The following is a 26323-nucleotide window of genomic DNA, read 5'->3' as shown; positions in this document are numbered from 1 at the left end:
GCAACAAAGAATATAGGAGGATTCCATCAAAGACTGGTGGGATTTTGCTTTTAGATAGTTCTTTTCATGCTTGTTGGTATAATTGAAATTATTGACTATTTTTACAGCAAGAAGATTCTATTTCAGAGACTGGATTGACAATATTAAAAGACAGAATTGAACAACAGATGAAAGACCTACCTTTCTGACAAGAGAAAGACTTCTACATTGACAAAGTGAACTATACTTCTGGATAGACAACACACCACTTTACTGTTTTATCTGACATACAACATAAATAGGATGGACTGCAAAATATTTTACTGTATTATCTGACTGATGTTACTTGTACAAAAGAAGACATTATTGACACACTGTATGAATGATGCACTTGTCGACTTGAAGCACTACATTAACTTTTTAAAGAAAACAGCCGCAGACTGTATCTTGACTGTAGAAGAAAAGAATAGTACTTTGACTCTTGAAGGAAAATTGCCACCGTCGAGCCAATGCTGGCTTCTCTTGGTGTCACATGGGTTATTACGACCTTATTTCTGGAAATAAACAGCATGACGGATATATTTAAATATACAATGAAACGTACCCGTAACATGTTTTATTGACAGTTGGAAAATCTGCTAATAACGGAATATGACTTGAATGTTTGAACATCAAAATACATATTTCATCTACACACATTGACATTTACATTGCCTTACTTACATTAGTAACAACTATATAGTCATACCATACCTTATTTGTAGTACAAACTTTTGTGAAATTATGTCTGTAAACATCATATTACCTTTCGGGACAAAAATATCATCGGGATGTCAAGTACATGTAGTGTATTCATGGGTTAAATGTTGTCGCAAATACTGTTGAAAATAATCGTATGTTTTTATCATGGACGTAGAAAGGGATAAAATATTTTTAGTGTGTTTTGTTTACTACTAGTAGAATTACATTGACACTGTTCAGATGTTCATCCTTTTTGTAAATTAGTACAAAAAGTGGTTAGTAATATTGACATAAGGAAAACATAACTAGAATGTGATATGTGTATCTTTGGGATAAGACAAAAACAGACGGCACTTCATATTTGTGTGGACGGTAGAGTATAAATAATTAGTGTAGCTTGGTTATTATAAATATAGATAGTGGGGTCCATTCTTTTGTCTGCTGAATTTAGTCGTCCTTAGGACAAACAGGAAAAAATTAATAGAAATCTATTCTCTGAAATTGTCATCATTTTGAATAATGTTTTTCTATCTTGTTTTCTCAATTTCTGTAGTCACTTTTCCATTTTCATGTCACTCATATTCATATGTTTCATGTCATGTTTTAGTATCGTAATGATTAATGTCATGGTGTGATTTGATTCATGTCTTAGTGCCACAAGGTTTATATCATGTCATGATACCATATTTTTCTTGTGTCATGGTGTCATATGATCCATATCAAGTCATGGCATAACATCAATCCTATCAAGTAATGGTTTCATTTTGATCCATGTTGTGTCATGATGCCATATTATTCATATCATGTCACATTGTTCCTTTTTTATGTTCAAGCGAATCATGTTCTTAACTTGTGTTGTAACTGGTAAATAAATGATAATTACAATCAACAGAATGCTTCCTCCTTTTAAAACAGTCCTATTTGTTTTGATGAATTCAATTAAACTGCAGAAAAAATTTAAATAAAAAGCACCACGAATTATTTTGGAAGAAAACGCATTAAGTTAATGTCTGAACCTGTTCAAGAATTATGAATTTGTTGTTAAGTAAAAACTTTCAATATTCTACATTTTATGCATTTAAGGTATTTTTCATGTCCTCAGTTTTGAAGGCTCAGGAGGCATATAGTGTTTGAACTTCAGTCTGTCATTAGTCCCCTACTGGTTGAAAACCAGTTTTGGGGACTATAGGAATGCTCTTTTCCGTCATTCCGTCTTTCCGTCATTCCGTCCGTCCGCAATTTCGTGTCCGGTCCATAACTCTGTCATCCATGAAGGGATTTTAATATTACTTGGCACAAATGTTCCCCATGATGAGACGACGTGTCATGCGCAAAACCCAGACCCCTAGCTCAAAGGTCAAGGTCACAATAGGAGGTCAAAGGTCAACAGGGCTTTTTTCCTGTCCGGTCCACAACTCTCCCATCCTTGAAGGGATTTTAGTATTACTTGGCACAAATGTTCCCCATGATGAGATGATGTGTCGTGCGCAAATCCCGGACCCCTAGCTCAAAGGTCAAGGTCACAATTGGAGGTCAAAGGTCAACAGGGCTTTTTTCCTGTCCGGTCCATAACTCTCCCATCCATGAAGAGATTTTAATATTACTTGGCAGAAATGTTCCCCATGAGGAGACGACGTGTCATGCGCAAAACCTGGACCCCTAGCTTAAAGGTCAAGGTCACAATTGGAGGTCAAAGGTCAACAAGGCTTTTTTCCTGTCCGGTCCATAACTCTCCCATCTATGAAGGGATTTTAATATTACTTGGCACAAATGTACCTCATAATAAGACGATGTGTCATGCACAACTTTCAGACCCCTAGCTCAAAGGTCAAGGTCACACTTAGCTGTCAAATATTAACATAGCATGAACAGGGTCTGTTTCGTGTCCGGTCCATAACTCTGACATTCATTAAGGGATTTTAATATTACTTAGCACAAGTGTTCCCCATGATGAGACGACGTGTCATGCACAAATCCTGGACCCCTAGCTCAAAGGTCAAGGTCACAATTGGGGGTCAAAGGTCAACAGAGTTTTTTTCCTGTCCCGTCTATAACTCTGCCATCCATGAAGGGATTTTAATATTACTTGGCACAAATGTTTCCCATGATGAGACGACGTGTCATGCGCAACACCCAGTACCCTAGCTTAAAGGTCAAGGTCACACTTTGAGATCAAAGGTCAAGAGCATTTTTTTCCTGTCCGGTCTATAACTTTGTCATGCAAAGCAGGATTTAGATATCAGTTGGCACAAATATTCCCCTGGATGAGACAACATGTCATGCGCAAGAACCATGTCCCTAGGTCTAGGGTCAAGGTCATATTTAGAGGTCAAAGGTCAAATTCAAGAATGACTTTGTACGGAACATTTCTTCTTCATGCATGGAGGGATTTTGATGTAACTTGGACCAAATGTTCACCACCATGAGGCACCCTTGTTTTTAGAATTACGTCCCTTTGTTGTTACTATAAATAGATTTTATTGTAACTTTTTTATTACGGGCAGTAGAGAAAAATCGAGACCACTTTTCTGTGGTACAGCATGCATGTTACATCCAATTTTTAGGTGTATTTTGACCTATCTCTACCTGGTAAAGAGTTTCTTGTGGACTTATATTATTATTATTATTATTTTTTTTTTTTTAAAGATTAATTTCCCTTTGTTGTTACTATAAATAACTTACATGATAACATTTTTATAATCAGCCAAAAAAATTCAATATGAAAACAACTGTGGGTTTTTATATATGCACATTTTAATCCAAGTGTGTTGTTATAATGTTATAACATATTGTATATGTAGTACAATATTGTTTATACATCATTGACAGATATCAGTTCATTATGTTATACTGCAGTAGAAAAAATTAGGTGCCTTCCAGTAGGGGACTTTGTATTGCATGGCAATACTTCATTCACTTGTTCCATCTGTCCTTCACACTTTCTTGTGTACTCAACTGCTCCTATAGTTGTCATCTTATTCAAAGGAGACATGCTGGACATAAGCATATTAACCAGACTTTTGTGTCTAGTAATTATTTTCAGCTCACCTGTCACAAAAGTGACGAGGTGAGCTTTTGTGATCGCGCTGCGTCCGTCGTCCGTGCATCCGTAAACTTTTGCTTGTGACCACTCTAGAGGTCACATTTTTAATGGGATCTTTATGAAAGTTGGTCAGAATGTTCATCTTGATGATATCTAGGTCAGATTCAAAACTGGGTCAAGTGCCATCAAAAACTAGGTCAGTAGGTCTAAAAATAGAAAAACCTTGTGACCTCTCTAGAAGCCATATTTTTCACAAGATCTTCATGAAAGTTGGTCTGAATGTTCACCTTGATGATATCTAGGTCAAGTTCGAAACTGGGCCACGTGCCATCGAAAACTAGGTCATTAGGTCAAATGATAGAAAATCCTTGTGACCTCTCTGGAGGTCATATTTTTCATGGGATCTGCATGAAAATTGGTCAGAATGTTCATCTTGATGATATCTAGGTCAAGTTCGAAACTGGGTCATGTCCGGTCCAAAACTAGGTCAGTAGTTCAAATAATAGAAAAACCTTGTGACCTCTGTAGAGGCCGTATTTTTCATTGGATCTGCATGAAAATTGATCAGAATGTTCACCTTGATGATATATAGGTCAGCTTCGAAACTGGGTCACGTGCGGTCAAAAACTATGTCAGTAGGTCTAAAAATAGAAAAACCTTGTGACCTCTCTAGAGGCCATATATTTCACAAGATCTTCATGAAAATTGGTCAGAATGTTCACCTTGATGATATATTGGTCAAGTTCGAAACTGGGTCACGTGCCATCAAAAACTAGGTCAGTAGATCAAATAATAGAAAAACCTTGTGACCTCTCTAAAGGCCATATTTTTTATGGGATCTGTATGAAAGTTGGTCTGAATGTTCATCTTGATGATATCTAGGTCAAGTTTGAAACTGGGTCACGTGTGGTCAAAAACTAGGTCAGTAGATCTAAAAATAGAAAAACCTTATGACCTCTCTAGAGGCCATACTTGTGAATGGATCTTCATAAAAATTGGTCAGAATGTTCATCTTGATGATATCTAGGTCAAGTTCGAAAGTGGGTCATGTGTCTTCAAAAAGTAGGTCAGTAGGTCAAATTATGAAGAAACCTTGTGACCTCTCTAGAGGTCATATTTTTCATTGGATCTGTATGAAAGTTGGTCAGAATGTTTATCTTGATGATATATAGGTCAGGTTTGAAACTGGGTCAACTGTGATCAAAAACTAGGTCAGTAGGTCTAAAAATAGAAAAACCTTGTGACCTCTCTAGAAGCCATATTTTTCACAAGATCTTCATGAAAGTTGGTCTGAATGTTCACCTTGATGATATCTAGGTCAAGTTTGAAACTGGGTCACGTGCCTTGAAAAACTAGGTCAGTAAGTCAAATAATAAAAAAAACTTGTGACCTCTCTAGAGGCCATACTTTTCATGGGATCTGTATGAAAGTTGGTCTGAATGTTCATCTTGATGATATCTAGGTCAAGTTTGAAACTGGGTCATCTGCGGTCAAAAAGTAGGTCAGTAGGTCTTAAATTAGAAAAATATTTTGACCTCTCTAGAGGCCATATTTTTCAATGGATCTTCATGAAAATTGGTCAGAATTTTTATCTTGATAATATTTAGGTCAAGTTTTAAACTGGGTCACATAAGCTCAAAAACTAGGTCACTATGTCAAATAATAGAAAAAACGACGTCATACTCGAAACTGGGTCATGTGGGAACAGGTGAGCGATTCAGGACCATTATGGTCCTCTTGTTGGACTTGTGTCCCTTTTTAGGACTGAACATTAATACAACTACATCAATATCTTGTGTATTCAAGCCCCCTACTGTTTTCATACAATTAAAATGAAACTTAGTATCGTTCAATCATTTGTTTTGACGCTCGTGAGTTTTAATGCCCATTTATATTTTTCTGTCAAATAATTTTAAGTGACCTTTTAAGATGCCAAATTACACTGGTTTGCAAAGCAGGCAATATTTTACTTTGCTGAAATAAAACATACCGGTAACTGCATTCATCTTTTACAGTAAGATTATATTATTCTTTCTTCCTTTGGTGTATTTTTGTGTCTTTTGGTAATGCAAAAATCTCCAATCCTTTAAAACCTAATTCTTACAGAAGCGACTGTTCAGGAATTCAGATCTTGGTTGTCTCTTTCCCTCAGCTATTTTTTAAAGTCACAAGACAGTCCTGTGACTGAAATTTTTAATAAACATTAAAAATTTCACTCTTCTGTAGGTTATACACCTTGTATCATTTGAAAACATTAATTTATTGTAATTGAATATGGTTTTGCTGCTCTTCATCAAACCTTGTTGTAAATAAAGAAGGTCATGTTTCTAATAGGTTTTCACTTGTTCGTTGGGATTAAATTTCGTGGATTGACACAGCCACGAAATCCACGAAAATTAGTCCCCCATGAATATTTATGATTTCAAAATACTTAATTTACATGAAATGGACATCCACATAATTTTTTGGCTTTTATGTTTGATTTTTTTTTTTGAGTAGTTCCCCTTTTTTGACTTGGCTATATTACAACTACATGTCTAGTTTGACATGAAAATATTATAAAAATGCTACAACTGTACCTTGTGTACTTGACTGTACAACCTCCATTTATTTCAAACAGAACTCGATACATACATCATCAAAATGAAGTGAACATTAGCATATTGTTGGGACTTCTGTGTCTGAACATTATGTATTTGAGTTAAGCCCCTGTTTTTAGCTCACCTGTCACAAAGCGACAAGGTGAGCTTTTGTGATCGCGTGGCGTCCGTCGTCCGTCCTCCGTCTGTCCGTGCGTGCGTGCGTAAACTTTTGCTTGTGACCACTCTAGAGGTCACATTTTTCATTGGATCTTTATGAAAGTTGGTCAGAATGTTCATCTTGATGATATCTAGGTCAAGTTCGAAACTGGGTCACGTGCGGTCAAAAACTAGGTCAGTAGGTCTAAAAATAGAAAAACCTTGCGACCTCTCTAGAGGCCATATTTTTCATGAGATCTTCATGAAAATTGGTCAGAATGTTCACCTTGATGATATATAGGTCAAGTTCGAAACTGGGTCACATGGGGTCAAAAACTAGGTCAGTAGGTCTAAAAATAGAAAAACCTTGTGACCTCTCTAGAGGCCATATTTCTCAAGAGATCTTCATGAAAATTAGTCAGAATGTTCACCTTGATGATATATAGGTCAAGTTTGAAACTGGGTCATGTGCGGTCAAAATCTAGGTCAGTAGGTCTGAAAATAGAAAAACCTTGTGACGTCTCTAGAGGCCATATTTCTCAATGGATCTTCATGAAAATTGGTGAGAATGTTCAGCTTGATGATACCTAGGTCAAGTTTGTAACTGGGTCATGTGCGGTCAAAAACTAGGTCAGTAGGTCGAAAAATAGAAAAACCTTGTGACCTCTCTAGAGGCCATATTTTTCATGAGATCTTCATGAAAATTGGTGAGAATGTTCACCTTGATGATATCTAGGTCAAGCTCAAAAGTGGGTCACATGCCCTTCAAAAACTAGGTCATTAGGTCTAAAAATAGAAAAACCTTGTGACCTCTCTAGAGGCCATATTTTTCAAGAGATCTTCATGAAAATTGGTCAGAATGTTCATCTTGATGATATCTAGGTCAAGTTCGAAACTGGGTCACGTGCGGTCAAAAACTAGGTCAGTAGTTCTAAAAATAGAAAAACCTTGTGACGTCTCTAGAGGCCATATTTCTGAATGGATCTTCATGAAAATTGGTGAGAATGTTCAGCTTGATGATACCTAGGTCAAGTTCCTAACTGGGTCATGTGCGGTCAAAAACTAGGTCAGTAGGTCGAAAAATAGAAAAACCTTGTGACCTCTCTAGAGGCCATATTTTTCATGAGATCTTCATGAAAATTGGTGAGAATGTTCACCTTGATAATATCTAGGTCAAGTTCAAAAGTGGGTCACGTGCCTTCAAAAACTAGGTCATTAGGTCAAATAATAGAAAAAGCTTGTGACCTCTCTAGAGGTCATATTTTTCAATGGATCTTCATGAAAATTGGTCAGAATTTTTTATCTTGATGATATCTAGGTCACATGTGCTCAAAAACTAGGTCACAGTGTCAAATAATAGAAATAACGACGTCATACTCAGTTCAGCACTGGGTCATGTGGGGATAGGTGAGCGATTCAGGACCATCATGGTCCTCTTGTTTGTTTTACAATAGTACAGCAACAGTTGCCCTTTGTGTTCTCAGCTCCTCCTAGGGTTTCCATTCAATTCAAATGAACATCAACATCAAGTGGACATGCATATTCCTGAGAGTTTTATGCTTGGGTAAGCCCAGTTTTGACTATGTACAATTCTGTCAAAATTATTATGGGGGCATGTGTCATACAAAGTTGACATCAGTTTTATTTTGACATAAAATCTGCGCCCCCCCCCCCCCCCCCCCCCTTCAAAGGAGGAAGGGTATATTGTTTTGCGGATGTTGGTCGGTCGGTCGGTCAGAATGTAGACCAGTCCGTTTCTGGATGATAACTCAAGAACACTTGGACTTAGGATCATGAAAGTTGATAGGGTGGTTGGTCATAACCAGCAGATGACCCCTATTGATTCTGAGATCATTAGGTCAAAGGTCAAGGTAGCAGTGACCCAGAACAGTTAACGGTTTCAGAATGATAACTCAAGAAGGCTTGGGCCTAGGATCATGAAAGATGATAGGATGGTTGGTCATGACCAGCAGATGACCCCTATTGATTTTGAGATCAGTAGGTCAAAGGTCAAGGTCACAGTGATCCAGAACAGTTAAACAGTTTCCGGATGATAACTCAAGAATGCTTGGGCATAGGATCATGAAAGTTGACAGAGAGGTTGATCATGACTAGCAGATGACTCGTATTGATTTTGAGGTCAATAGGTCAAAGGGCAAGGGCACAGTGACCCAGAACAGTTAAACAGTTTCTGGATGATAACTCAAGAACGCTTGGGCCTAGGATCATGAAAGTTGATAGGGTCGTTGGTATGACCAGCAGATGACCCCTATTGATTTTGAGATCAGTAGGTTTAAGGTCAAACCAGAAACAGTTAAACGGTTTCCGGATGATAACTCAAAAACGCTTGGGCCTAGGATCATGAATGTTGATAGGGAGGTTGATCATGACAAGCAGATGACCAGGAACAGTTTAAATGTGTCCGGACGATAACTTGAGAATGCTTGGGTCTAGGATCATGAAACTTAATTGGGTTTATCATGACCAGCAGATGACCCCTCTTGATTTTGAGGTCAATAGGTCAAAGTTCAAAGTCATTTTGACCAAGAACAGTAGAACTTTTGTGCACAGTGATCAAATAACTTCTGTTCCTTGTGCAATTACTGAATGCATCAAGGAAGGCATTTTGTGTTTCGACAAGCTCTTGTTTAAATAAAGTAGTTTCCTCTCAGGCATGAAATATGTAGGCATGGTTATAGTATTTGGAGGCCTTTGTTCTTTAAATCTATATTTTTTGTAATATATATACTATATGGCCGCAGCAGTTTCTCTTACTGTTTTCCCAATACATAGGGAAGACATATATTTTTGGTCCAGACATTTGTTCATCACAAAATTGTGCCAGCTTTATATCTTTGTGACCCCAGGAAGGCTTTTCAAATAACTTTCCACAAATGTTAGACCTTTTCAACTTTAATGAACATCTCTAAACTACAAAGCCCATTTCGTCTTTAATGAACATCTCCTCTAAAACCACTAAGCTCATTTCATCTTTAATGAACATGTCCTCTAAAACATGAAAGCTCATTTCGTCTTTAATGAACATCTCCTCTAAAACCACAAAGCTCATTTCGTCTTTAATGAACATCTCTAAAACCGCAAAGCCCATTTTGTCTTTAATGAACATCTCCTCTAAAACCACAAAGCTCATTTCGTCTTTAATGAACATCTCTAAAACTGCAAAGCCCATTTTGTTTTTTATGAACATCTTTAAAACCACAAAGCTCATTTCTTCTTTAATGAACATGTCCTCTAAAACATGAAAGCTCATTTTGTCTTTAATGAACATCTCTAAAACCGCAACAACATTTGTCCTTTATGAACATCTCTAAAACCACAAAGCTCATTTCTTCTTTAATGAACATCTCTTCTAAACCACAAAGCCCATTTCGTCTTTAATGAACATATCCTCTAAAACCACAAAGCCCATTTCATCTTTAATGAACATCTCCTCTAAAACCACGAAGCCCATTTCGTCTTTAATGAACATCTCCTCTAAAACCACGAAGCCCATTTCGTCTATAATGAACATCTCCTGTTAACCACAAAGCCCATTTCGTCTATAATGAACATCTCCTCTAAAACCACGAAGTCCATTTCGTCTTTAATGAACATCTCCTCTAAAACCACGAAGCCCATTTTGTCTTTAATGTACATCTCCTGTAAACCACAAAGCCCATTTCGTCTTTAATGAACATCTCCTCTAAAACCAAAAGGCCCATTTCATCTTTTATGAACATCTCCTGTAAACCACAAAGCCCATTTCGTCTTTTATGAACATCTCCTCTAAAACCATGAAGCCCATTTCGTCTTTAATGAACATCTCCTCTAAAACCACGAAGCCCATTTTGTCTTTAATGAGCATCTCCTCTAAAACCACGAAGCCCATTTCGTCTTTAATGAACATCTCCTCTAAAACCACAAAGCCCATTTTGTCTTTTATGAGCATCTCCTCTAAAACCACGAAGCCCATTTTGTCTTTAATGTACATCTCCAGTAAACCACAAAGCCCATTTCATCTTTAATGAACATCTCCTCTAAAACCAAAAGGCCTATTTCGTCTTTTATGAACATCGCCTGTAAACCACAAAGCCCATTTCGTCTTTAATGAACATCTCCTCTAAAACAACGAAGCCCATTTTGTCTTTAATGAACATCTCCTCTAAAACCACGAAGCCCATTTCGTCTTTTACCCTTAACCTGCTATATTTTCGTAATGGACTGGTCCATCTTTCAATCTGGACAGTACCACTTATTACTCAAAGGGGTTTTCACTGACAATTTACTGACTGAATAGCGAACAGTGCAGACCATGATCAGACTGCACGGATGTGCAGGCTGATCTTGGTCTGCACTGGTCGCAAAGGCAGAATCATCTGCCGCCAGCAGGCTAAGGGTTAATGAACATCTCCTCTAAAATCACGAAGCCCATTTTGTCTTTAATGTACATCTCCTGTAAACCACAAAGCCCATTTCATCTTTAATGAACATCTCCTCTAAAACCAAAAGGCCCATTTCGTCTTTTATGAACATCTCCTGTAAACCACAAAGCCCATTTCATCTTTTATGAACATCTCCTCTAAAACCAGGAAGCTCATTTCGTCTTTAATGAACATCTTCTGTAAACCACGAAGCCCATTTCATCTTTAATGAACATCTCCTCTAAAACCAGGAAGCCCATTTTGTCTTTAATGTACATCTCCTGTAAACCACAAAGCCCATTTCGTCTTTAATGAACATCTCTAAAACCACGAAGCCCATTTCGTCTTTAATGAACATCTCCTCTAAAACCACAAAGCCCATTTTGTCTTTAATGTACATCTCCTGTAAACCACAAAGCCCATTTCATCTTTAATGAACATCTCCTCTAAAACCAAAAGGCCCATTTCGTCTTTTATGAACATCTCCTGTAAACCACGAAGCCCATTTCGTCTTTAATGAACATCTCCTCTAAAACCACGAAGCCCATTTTGTCTTTAATGTGCATCTCCTGTAAACCACAAAGCCCATTTCGTCTTTAATGAACATCTCCTCTAAAACCAAAAGGCCCATTTCGTCTTTGATGAACATCTCTAAAACCAAAAAGCCCATTTCGTCTTTAATGAACATCTCCTCTAAACTACAAAGCGCATTTTGTCTTTAATGAACTTCTCCTAAACCCCAATGCCCATTTCAACTTTAAAGAACATATCCGCCTAAATCACAAGAACTTCTCCTTAACCAAAATACTATTTCAACTTTAAAGGAATACTTCTTGGGAGGTCCACTTTCAGATTCCTTCAGATCCTGGTTGTCCATTCTGCTACATTAAAAACATGTCTGACAGGTAGGCTTGGCAGGTTCACTTAACTTTACTCAAGGAAAGACAAACTGTTTATAGTTCTAATGTATTTGAGCAAACATCATCTGTCAGACTTTATTCTATCCATATTATTTAACTGCAGTGTAAAAATAATTTATCTATGTTACCTTCAATACAGGATAACACAGTCATGCATCTATCCTGTATTTCTAGATATTTGTCATATACATTTGTACTTTGACAAATGTAATATATGAAGCAGAGGCAGCAGAGTTTGTTCTTTTTCTATTTCCGTCATTAGCTTTATTGACATATTTCTCAAAAAAAAAACTCCAGTTGCTTCTATATTCATATACACTAAGACCACTTTTGCATTAACCCCTTGATTTCTTGACTTGCATATATTTCTTTTCAAATCACTGGCCACTGACTCAATTAAAAACTTTCTTGAAATTTAAGTTACAGTAACTTCTCGTACAAGCATCTACATTGCTGAAAATGAACATGACTATATATCTTTAAGCAGCTGCTGTAATTTCACAATTCAAAGTCAAAGTGACCAAGTGGTAAAGTTTGCTGACTTCAGATCACTTGCCCCTCAACAATTGAGGTTTGAAACCTTAGTTTGGCTTTAGAATTCTTTGGAAGCCATCCAGCTGGCTTATAGAAGGATGATGGTTCTACCAAGTTGTTGTTCCCACACCTAAAACAATGCCTGGAGGGGCACCTGGGTTTCTTCCTCCACCAACAAAAGCTGGGAATGTCACTGTATGTGTGACTCTAAACATGACAAAATAAATGAATAATCTCAATTTCAGGCTTGAAGCATTGATGAATCTTGACATAATTAATTGTGACTTTGAAAGATTTGTAAAAAAATCTTCTTAAAACAAATAAGTGACCATAAAAGGACAAGAATGTTACACAAGGGATGATATCCTGTGATGTGTAAAATGATGTGTATCAAGTGGTTTTCAAAGTGACTGCTTCCTTAAGAGGAAGCATTGCATTAGTAAACACTGAGTATGCTTGTGAACAGGCAAGACAAAATAATTAATGTTTCATAGGGACTGTGTGATCCAATAAATTTTAAGGTGAGCTTGAACCATTAGTGAATTACACTGCCCCACCTCCTGATTCATGTGAGGAAGTTATCAGTTTATTCTGTAGCACAAGATAGCTTTGGTGTGAAATACAGAACCACTTACCAGGATAAGGTTAACTAGATGTAAAGTGATCGCCATGGCTATATGCACGGGTAAAAAATGTGAAAGGGAAATCCAGTGGGTTTTGGGTTTGAAAAGTAGTTTAGCAGGTGTGTCCAAAAATTAGCACACATTTATAGTTATTGTTTAATTTATTCAGCTTCTGTTCTGCTTTATAAGTTTCCTTTTAAAGCATAAGCTATTTTATTACACCACTCCTTACTGTTTTAGCTATATCACTGGTCTATATTCACTACATGTTTATTTGACTAATAAGTCAGAAAATTGAAGAAAAAAAAATGAAATTTAATTTCTGGTCCTATAATAAATGCTTATTGAATAGTCTGTCCGTCTGTATTCTAACCTGCTAGCCCCATGTCCATAAGACCTCAGGCAAGCCGTTCAGTAATTGTATAGCGGGTTCTTGACTTGCAACTTTGAGTCAGAGTACACAAACTGTTACTTCCTTTGGCCTGTAGTCACAGCCGGACATAAACTTAAATATTTTGATATTTTAAAAAGGATTATTGTTGGAATTTTAAAGGTAAAGTTTATTATTTAAGTATTAAGTATTGTCAGTATGGAGAGAACTTCTTTTAAACTATTCTGTTGTTAACATTTTCAAAAAAAAAAGATTAAGTTGTTAAGAAAATGTTTCATATATTTAGTAGACCTGACCAGTAAAGTTAGGTTACAGTAACTTAAACTAAAATTATATTAATATTGTGTCCATGTCTCAGATTTGTTTCTCCAATCATTGGATGTGATTTATAATCCATAGTTGTTTTGTCCAATTTCTTCAGATATTTGGGGAGCTTACATAAGATCAGCTGCTAGAGCTTTTTTCCATGACCAGTCACATGTGAAGAATGGAGATTTCTGGTGTGATGTTGACTGTTGGTTTAATGGTTCTGGTAGTGTTAGCACAGCAATGCCAGACACGTAGCAGTGGTGGCAGTGAGGTAATCTATGACAAAAGCACCTGGTATCTGAATCCATTTTTTCAGTCATGAATTCAAAATTTTGAGATTTTTTTTTATTCCTTTTAAATGCTTTTCAAGATATTTAAGTTATAAATCTTAATTATGTCAGCCATGTAAATACTTTAGTATATATGCTCCATGAAAGAGAGCAACTCTGTTAAATGCATATACTTAATTTCAAACTCTTTTATAAGTTGCACACAGTTTTTCATAATATATAAAACTGTGAAATGATAATATTCGTGGGGGACTAATTTTTGTGGATTTCGTGGTAGTCAATCTGCGAAATTTAATCCCAACGAACAAGTAAAATTCCCATTCATTTTATGTTCAAAAGTTGAAATCCACAAATTCATGTCCCCACGAAATTCCCATTCAGACCAAAACCACGAAATTTCATGCCCACGAAATTAAATGATTTTACAGTAGTGAAAGTGTTGTTTTTGTAGCTTTCTGAAGGAATTCCTGGTCTGTTCCATGTAAATCTGAACTTTAATTAGACACAGTTTAACTTCTTTTAACAACTATAAGAAGAGCATATATTTGTTGATTGGTACCTTTTCACTGTCAAGAGTTTGCCTAGGACAAAGATACTATATGGGTGAGCTGTTGATGGGGATGTTAGTGACGTATATGAGCCGTGTCACGAGAAAACCAACATAGTGGCTTTGCGACCAGCATGGATGCAGACCAGCCCGCGCATCCGTGCAGTCTGGTCAGGATCCATGCTGTTTGCTTTCAAAGCCTATTGCAATTAGAGAAACTGTTAACGAACAGCATGGATCCTGACCAGACTGCGCGGATGCGCAGGCTGGTCTGGATCCATGCTGGTCGCAAAGCCACTGTTTGTTTTCTGGTGGCACGGCTCAATTATACTGAAGGAGGGGTTGAAGGGGAATGTTTTTGACATATTTTACTGTATCAAACAATGTATGAAAATATCCCTCAGCAAACTGTAACTTAATTTTCTTACCTCGGGAAGTATGTCTGCATCTAAGTACAACCTTCAGGTTGGAAGATTTGGTATCAGAGAGTGTTTGTGACAGGTGTTATAGTACTGAACATGGAGTAGTAATGTACTGCTGCAAGCTGTTGCATGTATTTCTTATTGCTTTCAGAAATTGTGTCTGTATCTTGGGAAACAATTTCGTGTAGGAGAGTTGGTGACAGGAAATGTTTGTGATAGATGTTACTGTACCCAACATGGAATCATGTGTGAGATGGTGAAATGTCCGACAGCAAATTGTCATGACAAGGTGAAGGGGAAGTGTTGCTATGAATGTCCAAATGGTAAAGATTTAATATTTGTAATTAGCTCACCTGAGCACATTGTGTGTTCAAGGTGATCAATTGTGACCACCCTGTGTCTGTCATGTGTCATACTTCTTCAGCAGTTTGACTGTTAACACAGTAGAGGTCAAAGTTTATGCCCAATCTTAATGAAACTTGGTCAGATTAATACCTTTAATAAAATTTAGGGCAAGCTCATTACTAAATCATCTGGGATTAAAAATTAGTTCACTATAATTGTGTCGGTGTGATGTTAAACCAAACAAAATAAATAAGGTCAATAGGTCAAATCGTAGAAATATTGTTAACACTCAAAACGCCACATTTTCTGTTTGATCTTATGAGACATGGTTGGAATGTTAGTCTGTTTAAAATTTAGATAAAATTGTATCTGGGTTACCTGAGCTCCTAAATTAGGTCGCCATGTCAGAACCTTGTTTACACTATAGATGTTACATTTTCTGTTTGATCTAGTTCAGGTGAGCGGCGATACAGGGCCTTCAGGACCCTCTTGTTTATGCACTTATGGATATTTAGAATACTTGAAACAGACATTTACAATGACAAGACATTGTGTAGCATCCCTTTCACCTATCCTTAAGATCAAGGTCACACTTAGAGGTCAAAGGTTTAAGGTCATTCTTCTTGCCTGCACTATAACTTTTCTATGATTCTCATAACAAGACATTTCATGTTTAAGACCCATACCACTACCTCAAAGGACAAGGTCATACTTAGAAGTAAAAACAAAAAAAATCATTTTTGTGTCCAGCCTTAAGCAATCGGATGAATGTTGTATAAATGGATAGATATTCAAGTTACTAGGCATAAGCATTCACCATAACTAGACAGTATGTTATGTATCATTCCTAGCTAAAAAGTCAAGGTCACCCTAAAAGGGTAATGATTTTCCGCCTGAAACTTTTGTATGAGTGGATGAATTTACAACTTGGCACAAACGTTCACCATTATTAGATGGTGTGGGATTTAAACACCTAGCTATCATAGCTTAAAGATCAAAGCCACTCTTACACATCAAAGATTTAACTTGATTTTTATCTTGTTCTGTCAATAACTTCTGTATTGTTGTACTAAAAAACTTCGGACAAGCATTCTCAATAATAAGATGTGTCAAGTGCAAGACTTAGACACCTAAATCAGTGAAGATAGCACTTTCAGTATTGTGTCATTTTTCTTGTCTTGTCTATTCAGTATGCATAAAAGAATATTCAAATAACTTAAAACAAACTTTAACTCATTATTTTAAGGTGAAATAGGTATATACATTGATTTTCATTTCCAATCTGCAACTTTAGTATTTGGTTCTGTCAAAGGTATCTGCTTCTGTAAAAGTTCTTCACAGAATTCACTCCTCTCTACCCTAAATAAAAAAAAAAAAAAATAAATAAAAATAGGGTCGCTCAAAAGCTCTGTATAGCTTATGTTAATTGTTCCACAGAGTGACAGTAGATAAAATTTACCTTTACCTTTAACATCACATAGTGAGGGCATCCATGTCCTATGGACACTTCTAGTTTCATGTTAGAAATGTAGCTGCTACTGACACTGAACTGCATATTTATTGCGCTGTAATGTAGTAAAAAGATGTTTTCTTTATTTTCATTCTAGGTCCGAACTGTCTGTATGAAAGTGAGAACAGCACCTCCTTTCCAGTTCTTGTTCCAGAAACAGGATGTATTTACAGTGAAGGTGTCGTCTGCCACTGTTCCCATGACAAAAAAATGGCGGACAAGGAAGAAACTGAGTGCATGCCAGCATTGCCTGGAGACAGTAGCCCACCATGTACTCCTCACATGCCATAATGACAAAAAGACACTTTAGTGACAATTTGTAGACCAACTATATACAGCCCTACATTTCTTGTGAAACAATTATTAACACTGTAACAGTACAAATGAACTTGCCTTAGCAGTCCCCTGTATTTAGCAGCCACTTACCTAAGCAGGCAGCTAGCTGACTTCCTAATTTGAATTTTATGTTGTTATTTTAACTTGACTTTAGCAGCCAGTTATGTCATTCCCATATGTGGCTGTTTAATACAGCCTTCACTGTACACCAGTGCCAGCAAAACAGAGATTGTCCAAAAGATTTTTGATGCATGGCCTTGTTAGAAAATATTCATTGACAATTGTAATTTAAAACATTTTTGGCCCAGAAATTTTAGTGGTTTGTCTGTAACTCATGTTTAAACATTTACTCTAATACAATTTAATTAATGCTGGTTATCAATCAACTGGGACTGTTTCAAATTTTGAATTTTTAAAGTAAGGTTGCCTAACCAAACTAGAACCTGTATAGAAATATTTGCGTAATTTTTGTGAGTATGCCAATCAATGTTTAAGATTAAAAGAACAATTAAAAAGAACAATTTTGTTATTATTGTACTTCATAAGGTAGTTCTGCATGTTTGGATCAAGATTTGTTTTTACCATGTAGAATTTGATGAAGCCCAGAGTTTTCAAAACTGCAAATAAAAATATACTTAGAAAATTGAGCAAATAAAAAAAGGATTGGGTTGTGTTCTTGATTTTTAGCTTGCCTCGGCGCAAAGCACAAAACTGGATTATCTGAGGTCTTAAAAGTATGTCACTAGATCAAATCATAGAAAAACCTTTAAAGTCGAAAGGTCCCATTTTCTTCTTGATCATTATAAATCTTTATCAGAATGTTTATCTCCTTAAAATCTAGGGCAAGCTGGAAAGTGGCATGCCCGAGGTAAAAAAACTAGGTCACTAGGTTAAGGAAAACCTTGTTAAGATTAGAAATAAATATTTCTTACATGTTCTGCATAAGACTTTGTCAGAATGTTTTTCTCTATGAAATCTAGGTAGAGCTTAAAACTGGATTATCTAGGTCAAAAATTGGGGCACCAAATCAAATATTAGAAAGACTTAGTTAACACTAAAGACCATGTATTATACCTAATATTCATGATGCTTGGTTAGTGTTTGTCTGTTTAAAATCTAGGAGAAATTTGTAACTTGGTCAATTGGATGAAAAACTAGGTCACTAGGTAGTAACAGAATGGTTTGTTTAAAATCTAAAATAAATTTGTAAATGGGTCACTTGGGTAAAGAACAAGGTCACTAGGTCAGATTATTGAAAAACTTGGTAAGCATGAGTGTCACATTATTTGGTGATTTTCAGACAGTTCCCAGGAATTGTCAATTGTCGTCATTAAATTTAAAAAGAAATCATTTCGCAAGAACACTAAAAGTTCAAAGTTGAAATTTACTAGATTTAACTTATTTTTAGAGGGTGGGTTGGTGTGGGGCTTGAGGGGAGTATTGTTATAAGAGTATGTAACTTCTGTTAACGGTCACGTTGTGGACCATTTATCCACGATTCGTCAATGCCATGATTAATCAACACATCACTACTATAACAGGCATCTTGAAAAATAGTACCAATACATCAGTCTGTTTTCTCTTCAGTAGTAAATAACGTACATATAAAGCAAACAGAACAAACATTGTTTTAATTTGATATTACCAGTGTACAACATTTACTGTCTATAATGTAACTACTTAGAACCAGTATTCAATATGATTGATACATTCAAGAGCACATAAACATGAATGTTAAACTGAATAGTGATAAAAAAGTGAGTGTTTGTTGTTTACTCAGTGAAAGATATTTCCACCCGACATTGAAATAAAGTAATATCCTCTGGACCTGCTGCATTCAGTGAGGACAGGAAACAGTTTGGTTTTCTAGTGACTCTGTTGAACCTGGAACAACAGATACGTATTAGACCTTCCTGGTTGAACTAGCCCATAGTCTCTGTAATGTTATCTCCTATCATGGGTAATAAAATCCAAGTAGAATTTTTTGAGTGATTCTTGATATTTATACTGTCGTCAGTCCTTTAAACAAATCTCTTTCATTTCTGAAATGATGAGCCTAGGAGTGGCCTCCAGGTAGGATGGTTAAGATAATGACTTCAAATCACTTGCATTTCTTCAGTGTGGCTTCCAGTCCTCGCTTGGGCTGTGGAATTCTTCATGTGAGGAAGCCGTCCAGCTGACTTACAAGGTTTGTGGTTTTACCAAGGTGCCCGTTCATGTCTGAAAAAATTAATGCCCAGAGTGGCCGTAGGGTTTTCCTCCACTAGCTATTAAAATTAAGCTGGAACTAAATTGTTTCGCCAACAAAATCTATGAACCTTGGAGAGAGACAAGGGTTAAATTTTAGGCATTTCCTTGATGCTTATATGTATAGATAGATACGTTTAAAAACAAGGGTTTAGTTTTCCATGTTTATTTAACTGTTATACATACGCAAATAAACAATAATAATTGAAATCTAAACCAAATCTTTCGAATGTCATGACCTCAAACATCATATACTGCTAGTTACTTGTGTACGGCTATCACTATTTCCATTTGTGTTACTTGCGGCTCCCATCCGACTAAGGATTTACTTACCCACAACCTATGTTCTCTAGAACGATGTCCGGTAGGTCTAATTATAGTTTTATCAAATTATGTAGACTTTTAAAAAAGAACTCGTTAATGGTTAGATAGCGGGTGTTTTTGTTTTTTTTTGTTTGTTTTTTTTTTCATGAAAATGAGTCTTTGATAAATTTAACGTAGATCTCTTCTTTGTGTCTGGAAAAAAGTGTCGCCTGCTTACAGTGTCCTTTGCTCTCTAAGAATGTGGGGTTATGTTGCTGAACTGTCCATACATGTATATAGGTCCCTTTACCAGATTTGTAAAATAACGCTGTCTTTATATGACTTGATGGTCATCTCTTGTAGATCTACATCTTGAACTGATACAAACTTATTGCAGACCTATTTCTACTTGTGGTCAGTGTGACATACAAAGCTATGGACAAGAATTGCTAATAGATCTTCTGATTTACTTTAATTACAGATCAAACGTTTTAGTTATTCCAATGAATATTTCCAAGGAAAAAAGTATTCTTCAATGTAAAGTTGTACGATCTCGGCACAATGCCATTGAGCCTAAGTTAACGGTTCAACCGTGAACAACAAATGAAAAAAAAAAAACAGTTACATAAAAAAGTCTAAACACGTAACTTATTTGCACTGTACAGATTTTTGATTCAAATCTCCCCTCGAGTCGGGTTGCTGTGGTAATGACATCACCAGCCCGAGCTGGGAGAAGATTTACACGGCATCAGGAGCAGCAATACAATGAGACACCCCAGCAGCAAGTTGTTCATGCTCCGCGTTAAATCTTTTGTCGTTTGTTAGATCTTCAAAGTCCTTGATTTTACCTTTGAAGTTACCGATCGACTTGCTCTGAAAATGATAAAAGAATTAGAATCTGCATAGCTTTACAACAGCACAAAGGTTAAGTCATAAAAAAAATGAATTTCTTGTGGAATTAACATTCTCGTAGACAAGTTCCCTGCCTTTACAGTTAATGTGTCAGTCACACTACACCGTAAAGCGTTAACGGACGCCAAACGTATAGAAAAATTGCGACAGCAAGTTACCCGGTGACGAAAGGCATCCCCCGCTGCTGCCCGGTGCTCTCGCGATCGGTGTATGGAGCGCATAAAACGCACAAAAGTATTAAACTCGATCCACTCGCATTTAAACACAACCTACCCATATGCCGGGACCACTTTGCATCAACCGTTTTAGGGTTTTAGGATTATGTTTCGTAATTTTGATATTTTATGGTAAGGTATGCTTACACTACGGTCCTGTAGATGAGGATCTTCTCCAAGAATGACTGGTTTGTCAATGTTGACACCGTCGCGCCACCTGTCGTCTGAAGCCTGCAGCCTTCCGTCAAGTTTCAGTCCTGTTTGATACACTCTTTCCTTCTTGCCGTTCTCGCGAATAGTCTCCATCTGTATGTTACGGTAAAATTCCACCTGAAATTTTGCAATTTTAATGAAACTAACGTCTGGAAAATATGGTGTCATTAATAAAAACTTGCCTGACAACATGCATATGCACTTTGTCTGAACACGAACTTCAGAGTTATGGGTGTTCATTTAACAGTACATAATAAAGATGTAATACACTAGGGAACTGAACCTTAAATGGCGCCAACATAACAAATAGAAATTCAAATGTTTCACAATAGCAATTGTGAAAAAGCAATTAATAATGTCATCCCGTGCGTTGAACCAACTAAAAGTTACAGTGATAACAAAATACATTAATTTGGTCGAACCAGCATGAATCTCTCCTCGGATGGATGACGCTTTGTTAAGAAACCTATATTTCGTTCCATTTACATAAAAAAGAAGAAAAGTACAAAGACGCAGAAAGTAATGAAACAAATTTATTGAAAAGTACAGTTAACAAGCATGAGGTATAATCAGTAACAACAATGGCACAATAAAGCCTTAAAACAAGATTATGATGTTGGTCGGTCTTTCTTAGTGATAAAAAACACTGGCTTTGAAATATGAGCCGCTTGAGCCTCGTCACTGTCAGGCTTGGGTGAGGTCGGTGACTAAAATCCCTAACTGATGATAACATCGCCTTTCAAAAATCGCCTAGCTGTACTATATAACAAGACTCACTAACTGGACTATGGTTACTGATGTAGATTACTAAAAACATGTTTTCGTGTTTTTTTTTTCTAAATATTTACCTCGTGCCAATTGCCGTCATTGACTTTCTTCTTACTTTTCCCATGAAATCCAAAGGAAGACCCGATGCTGAATTCTCCAGGATTGAACAAAAAGTAGTGCAAGTAACCATCGCGCATGAAGACACCTTCAAAATCGTACACTCTCTCGGGATGGTATTGCCCTTCCGCGTAGTAAAGTATTCCCGAGTCGGCAATGGTCTTGAACTTCAGCTTAAAGTGAGCACTGAAAATTGAAATGGAAATGCAGAAAATAATTTGACTAATTAAAATAGATCTTTTGGAGAAAATCAGAAAGAAATCACGTCTGAATGATCGGCTAACGCGTCGGTTAATGTATGTTACTGAAAATAGAGCACTGGCTAGAACCTATACATATACATACCTTTCTCCACTCGACGGGATGTTTTCAACGAAGGAAACACTTCCTGTGCCTGAAAATTGATAGCATGCTCCGGCGGATGCCCCCGTCACCTAGCAACCAAAAAGAAAATGACCAGTGTTAAACTTTACACTCGACTATTGTGCATTTCTCCACATCATATATTATCGGTGAGCTTTCATATAAAACAAGACGGAAAGCGCTAGAGGTTCATGTAGTGTTATATATCATTAAAGAAAAACGTGGATATGGTCAATAATACCATGGACATTTGCTGAATTTTAAGAAATTGAACAAGATTTTTGTTTTTGTTTTAACATCACACCGACTCAGTTATATAGCTTATATGGCGTCTTTCCAGCTCTTCGTGGCGGAGACAGACCTCAGATGCACCCAGGCATTATTTCATCACGTGCGGGCACCTTGGTAGAACCACCGACCTTCCGTAAGCCAGCTGGAAGGCTTCCTCACATAAACCCTTAATTCTACGCCCTAAGTGAGGATCGAACCCACATGGGTGAATGACAAGTGACTTGGATCCACCTGACCGCGAGGGGCCCTCATGCTTGCTGGAGTGGCAAAATCCCTTGCGGATACACGCAATCATGTTAACTTTTTATACATTCCCGGGTCCGCTTCCTAGAAACAAAGTCCAGTGTGCCACATAATGGGTGTGCGTGTACAATTATCTAGATCTGTTTAATAAATATACATAAAAATAAGCTCAGCGATCATTACGTGCGCCCTCCTCATAATTTTGTGATAATTTATCAAAATCTCTATCACATTTTATACAAGGTAATATGAACATAAAGTACTATGTAGTCATACATTCTGATAAAAAATACGTCTTATTCTTATAATATGGTCTTTATACTAATTTGTACGAAAGAGTATCTGAATGAAAAAGAATTTACCAGTGAAAAAATCCCAACAAAAATGGTAGACAACCTGAGAGAATCCATTTTGAATTATTAATCGTAAACAGGCTGTGCTTATCAGCTTCCTCACAGAAAATGTAGGTTAATGGTGAATGCATGCGAGCAAAACAGTTTACAGGTATATATTATTCTGCTCGTTAAACGTGAGCTCAGTATATATACCAGAATTTATAATAAGTATATGTATGTAAATGTTCTACGTCTTTCAGAATATTCACATTTTGAAGTTTATTCACATTTCTGTGATAAATTGAAAGGAAAGAGTTGATAAAATCGTCTTTAATTTTATAAGCTTAAAATTTCTTTATTATTATTTATTTCAAGACATAGCAAGACAAACAATAAATTAATTTAGGTATCGCAGAAAAAGTTTCAGATATTAAGAATCACCACTAAAACAAGATATTATAAAAATTAAAAAAAAATTCGGCAGTTTGCATATAAAACCTAGGTTCATAGCGTACTTTTACTCATGAACAAAAGGAAGATTACTAATAAAAGTTAAGAAAATTGTACTATGTTCCTATGGATAACCCATTAAGCTGAAACCTTATTTCCAATGGGGTCCATGGGTAAAATTGACATGTCCAAAGTTTGGATAAAAAATGAATAAAACATAAATAAAAAATTGAAGTCATTTGTCAAGATTTTGGTTTAAAATGGGAGTAAAAGTAGGCTCAATATACATACTTAAAATGACTAGACAATAAAATACTGTTACATTATTAATACTGATCAATAAAGAAAACACCACATTCAGTTATACAGAAAAGGGTCTTCAAACTCTCTCTTGTGCATTTCTTGTAAGTAGGATTTAACAGATTTTTTAAAGTGATAAATGTTCTTCAAAGATTTAATACTTTCAGGAAGTGAATTCCATTCTTTAATTCCATTAAGGACGTATGCTAGAATTTGGTGCGAAAATTTTCCCAATAACAGAATTTCTTCAAACTTTGGATATTGAAGGACAATCATCTAAGAAACAAAAAAATGCAATAAAAATCATAGGTCACCGGTGTCGAAAAAGAGTTATCTGCCCTTGAAAACCGCATTTCCCCCAAAAATGGCGTTTTCAAGGGCAGATTACTCTTTTTCAATACCGGTGACCTACGATTTTTATTGCATATTTTTGTTTCTTAGATGATTGTCCTTCAATATCCAAAGTTTAAATAAATTCTGTTATTGGGAAAATTTTCGCCCATCTCATATACAGGGAATTCTAGCGTACGCCTTTAAAATAAAAAGTTTGTTTATTTAAAGAGTTTACAATGTGGTAGACTGACAAAGTTATAACCACTAGAACGAATATTAGCCTCATTATAAAAATGAAATTTTCTCGAAGATAGACAGGACTATTCCTGTAATAAATCTTATGCATATGGTTGAATCTCAATTGTCTAACTCTATCTCCTACGTTTAGGTAGTTAACATCCTGGAACTCTTTAAAAGTAATGGGGGTTCTAGAGCTATAGCCTTTTTAAAAGGAGCCTAATTACCTTGTTTTGCGTTATTTGCAGCTTCTTTTTCAGGTTCTTATTCAGACCTTCAAACCAAGATGAAGAAGAATAATCAAAGTGGCATTGAATAAGAGCAGAGCATAACAATTTCTTAGTATTAAAATCTAAGCAATTACTGTACCTATATAAAAATTTAAGTTTACCATTAACTTTTGATATCTTATAGTATGATTTACAATAGCATTTTGAAATTAATGTCATTGTAAGAGAACATTACCAGGATGCCACAGACCAAGTCTGATGAAGGTTGGTCAAGGCGTTCATGGGAGGAGAAGATGTTTACGTAAAGCTGTTGATGCAGGACCATCTGCCTACAGGCGCGTAGCCAGTTATACGGATGTGCGCATACATGTGCGTACGTTTAGTTACAAAAAGACTAGAAAAACACGAAAGTCTTAAAACCTGAAAACTGCAATAATAATCGAAGGAGATGCGGGCGATAGGGTAATTCACGGATGTTTCGTATAAAAAGAAACAAGATAACAAGATTTATCAGTTTCATAATGTTCATACGTACTGTACAAAAATGTATAGGGTAAAATGGGATAACTGGGACAATGGGATAACCGGGACACTTCACACTTTTTAGAAAATTAGGGAATATGGGTTACGTGTCCTAAATGAGATCATCTGTTGTAAAAGAGCATTCGGTAAGACAGTGTTCAATTAATTTATAATGAAGCACAGGTTATCAGTTTTTTAAAGTTTATATACGTCGTATACTTAATTATAGATAGGTTGCGCATAGTGACATACATATCAATTAAGTTTATATTTTGTCTTTCTACAATATCATATAACATTGTTCCTGTAAGTGTCCCAGTTACCCCATTTTACCCTTCATATGTCGCGGGTATTTTGAAAAATATGTGCATATTATGGACGTATCCATTGATATTTTCGCCAGACAATAAGCTTGTGTATTTGTTACAAAATAGATGGGTATCATATTAATTTATATATGTATGATTATCATGTAGATCTATATCACATGCTTCTTCTTCTTCTTCTTTTATGATAATTAAATAAATTTTAATATAAAACCCTGCATTGGACTGCTTCAAGTGTGTGGACGCCAAAACCAAAACCACAACTTGGGGCCTCCGTGGCCGAATGGTTAAGGTCGCTGACTTCAAATCATTTGCACCTCATCGATGTGGGTTCGAGCCTCACTCGGGGCGTTGAATTAGTTTAATCATATTTTATTGCTCTCTGTTTCAATATTACACACAATATTACATACATTTTTAACACACAACAAAAACAAAAGGGTTGGGCTACGAGTTATTTCAACATCAGCATACAGCCCTTCCCATAGAAAAAGATCTTATAATATTCTTTTCAACAGACTAAATGTGAGCAAGTTACTTGAGAGAGAAATAAACAACAGAAAGATTACAATAATCAAGAGAGAGAGAGAGAGAGAGAGAGAGAGAGAGAGAGAGAGAGAGAGAGAGAGAGAGGGGGGGGGACATCAAAGAACATCAAAGAATACATTTCTGTAATGGAGCTATTATTTTGATACATGAAGCTGCCTCTGCATCCCGACCGTACCCCCCAAAAAACCATGCTTAATACAAATCCATAATTTGTTCAAGC

At 36.3% G+C, this 26323-nt stretch overlaps 2 protein-coding genes across 5 annotated transcripts in view; one reads left to right on the top strand and one right to left on the bottom strand.

The window, feature by feature from the left end:
* The window catches only part of LOC123531592 (RNA-binding protein 45-like), a 43574-nt gene extending 25904 nt beyond the window's left edge, over positions 1-17670 (top strand). For 2 of the 4 annotated variants that reach the window (XR_006682455.2, XR_006682454.2), the window contains exons 12-14: positions 13812-13970; positions 15110-15281; positions 16911-17670. The gene's annotated coding sequence lies outside the window, so the exon portion shown is untranslated. Of the gene's footprint in view, positions 1-107; positions 1615-13811; positions 13971-15109; positions 15282-16910 lie in introns of those variants that run through there. The other 2 variants (XM_045312693.2, XM_045312694.2) reach the window with 2 other exon arrangements.
* A 2164-nt stretch (positions 17671-19834) lies between these two features.
* LOC123531593 (laminin subunit alpha-4-like) lies at positions 19835-23339 on the bottom strand. Its single transcript, XM_045312695.2, has 5 exons — positions 23184-23339; positions 22270-22358; positions 21888-22110; positions 20974-21156; positions 19835-20572 (listed from the first exon to the last, which is right to left on the bottom strand). The coding sequence occupies exons 1-5, from the start codon at positions 23229-23231 to the stop codon at positions 20438-20440; spliced, it is 678 nt and encodes a 225-aa protein (XP_045168630.1). The 5' UTR covers positions 23232-23339; the 3' UTR covers positions 19835-20437.
* Between the last annotated feature and the right edge of the window lie 2984 nt (positions 23340-26323).

Source organism: Mercenaria mercenaria, chromosome 11 (assembly GCF_021730395.1).
Source record: "Mercenaria mercenaria strain notata chromosome 11, MADL_Memer_1, whole genome shotgun sequence".
Lineage (NCBI taxonomy): Eukaryota > Metazoa > Mollusca > Bivalvia > Venerida > Veneridae > Mercenaria > Mercenaria mercenaria.
This window is presented reverse-complemented; position numbering and strand designations above follow the sequence as displayed.

Excerpts from the sequence above, each read along its gene's own strand:
- LOC123531593 (XM_045312695.2), bottom strand. The coding sequence starts at position 23,231 with ATGGATTCTCTCAGGTTGTCTACCATTTTTGTTGGGATTTTTTCACTG. Across the intron at positions 22,359-23,183 it reads TTGTTGGGATTTTTTCACTG|GTGACGGGGGCATCCGCCGG; the intron begins GTAAATTCTTTT and ends TTTGGTTGCTAG. Across the intron at positions 22,111-22,269 it reads ATCCCGTCGAGTGGAGAAAG|TGCTCACTTTAAGCTGAAGT; the intron begins GTATGTATATGT and ends TTCAATTTTCAG.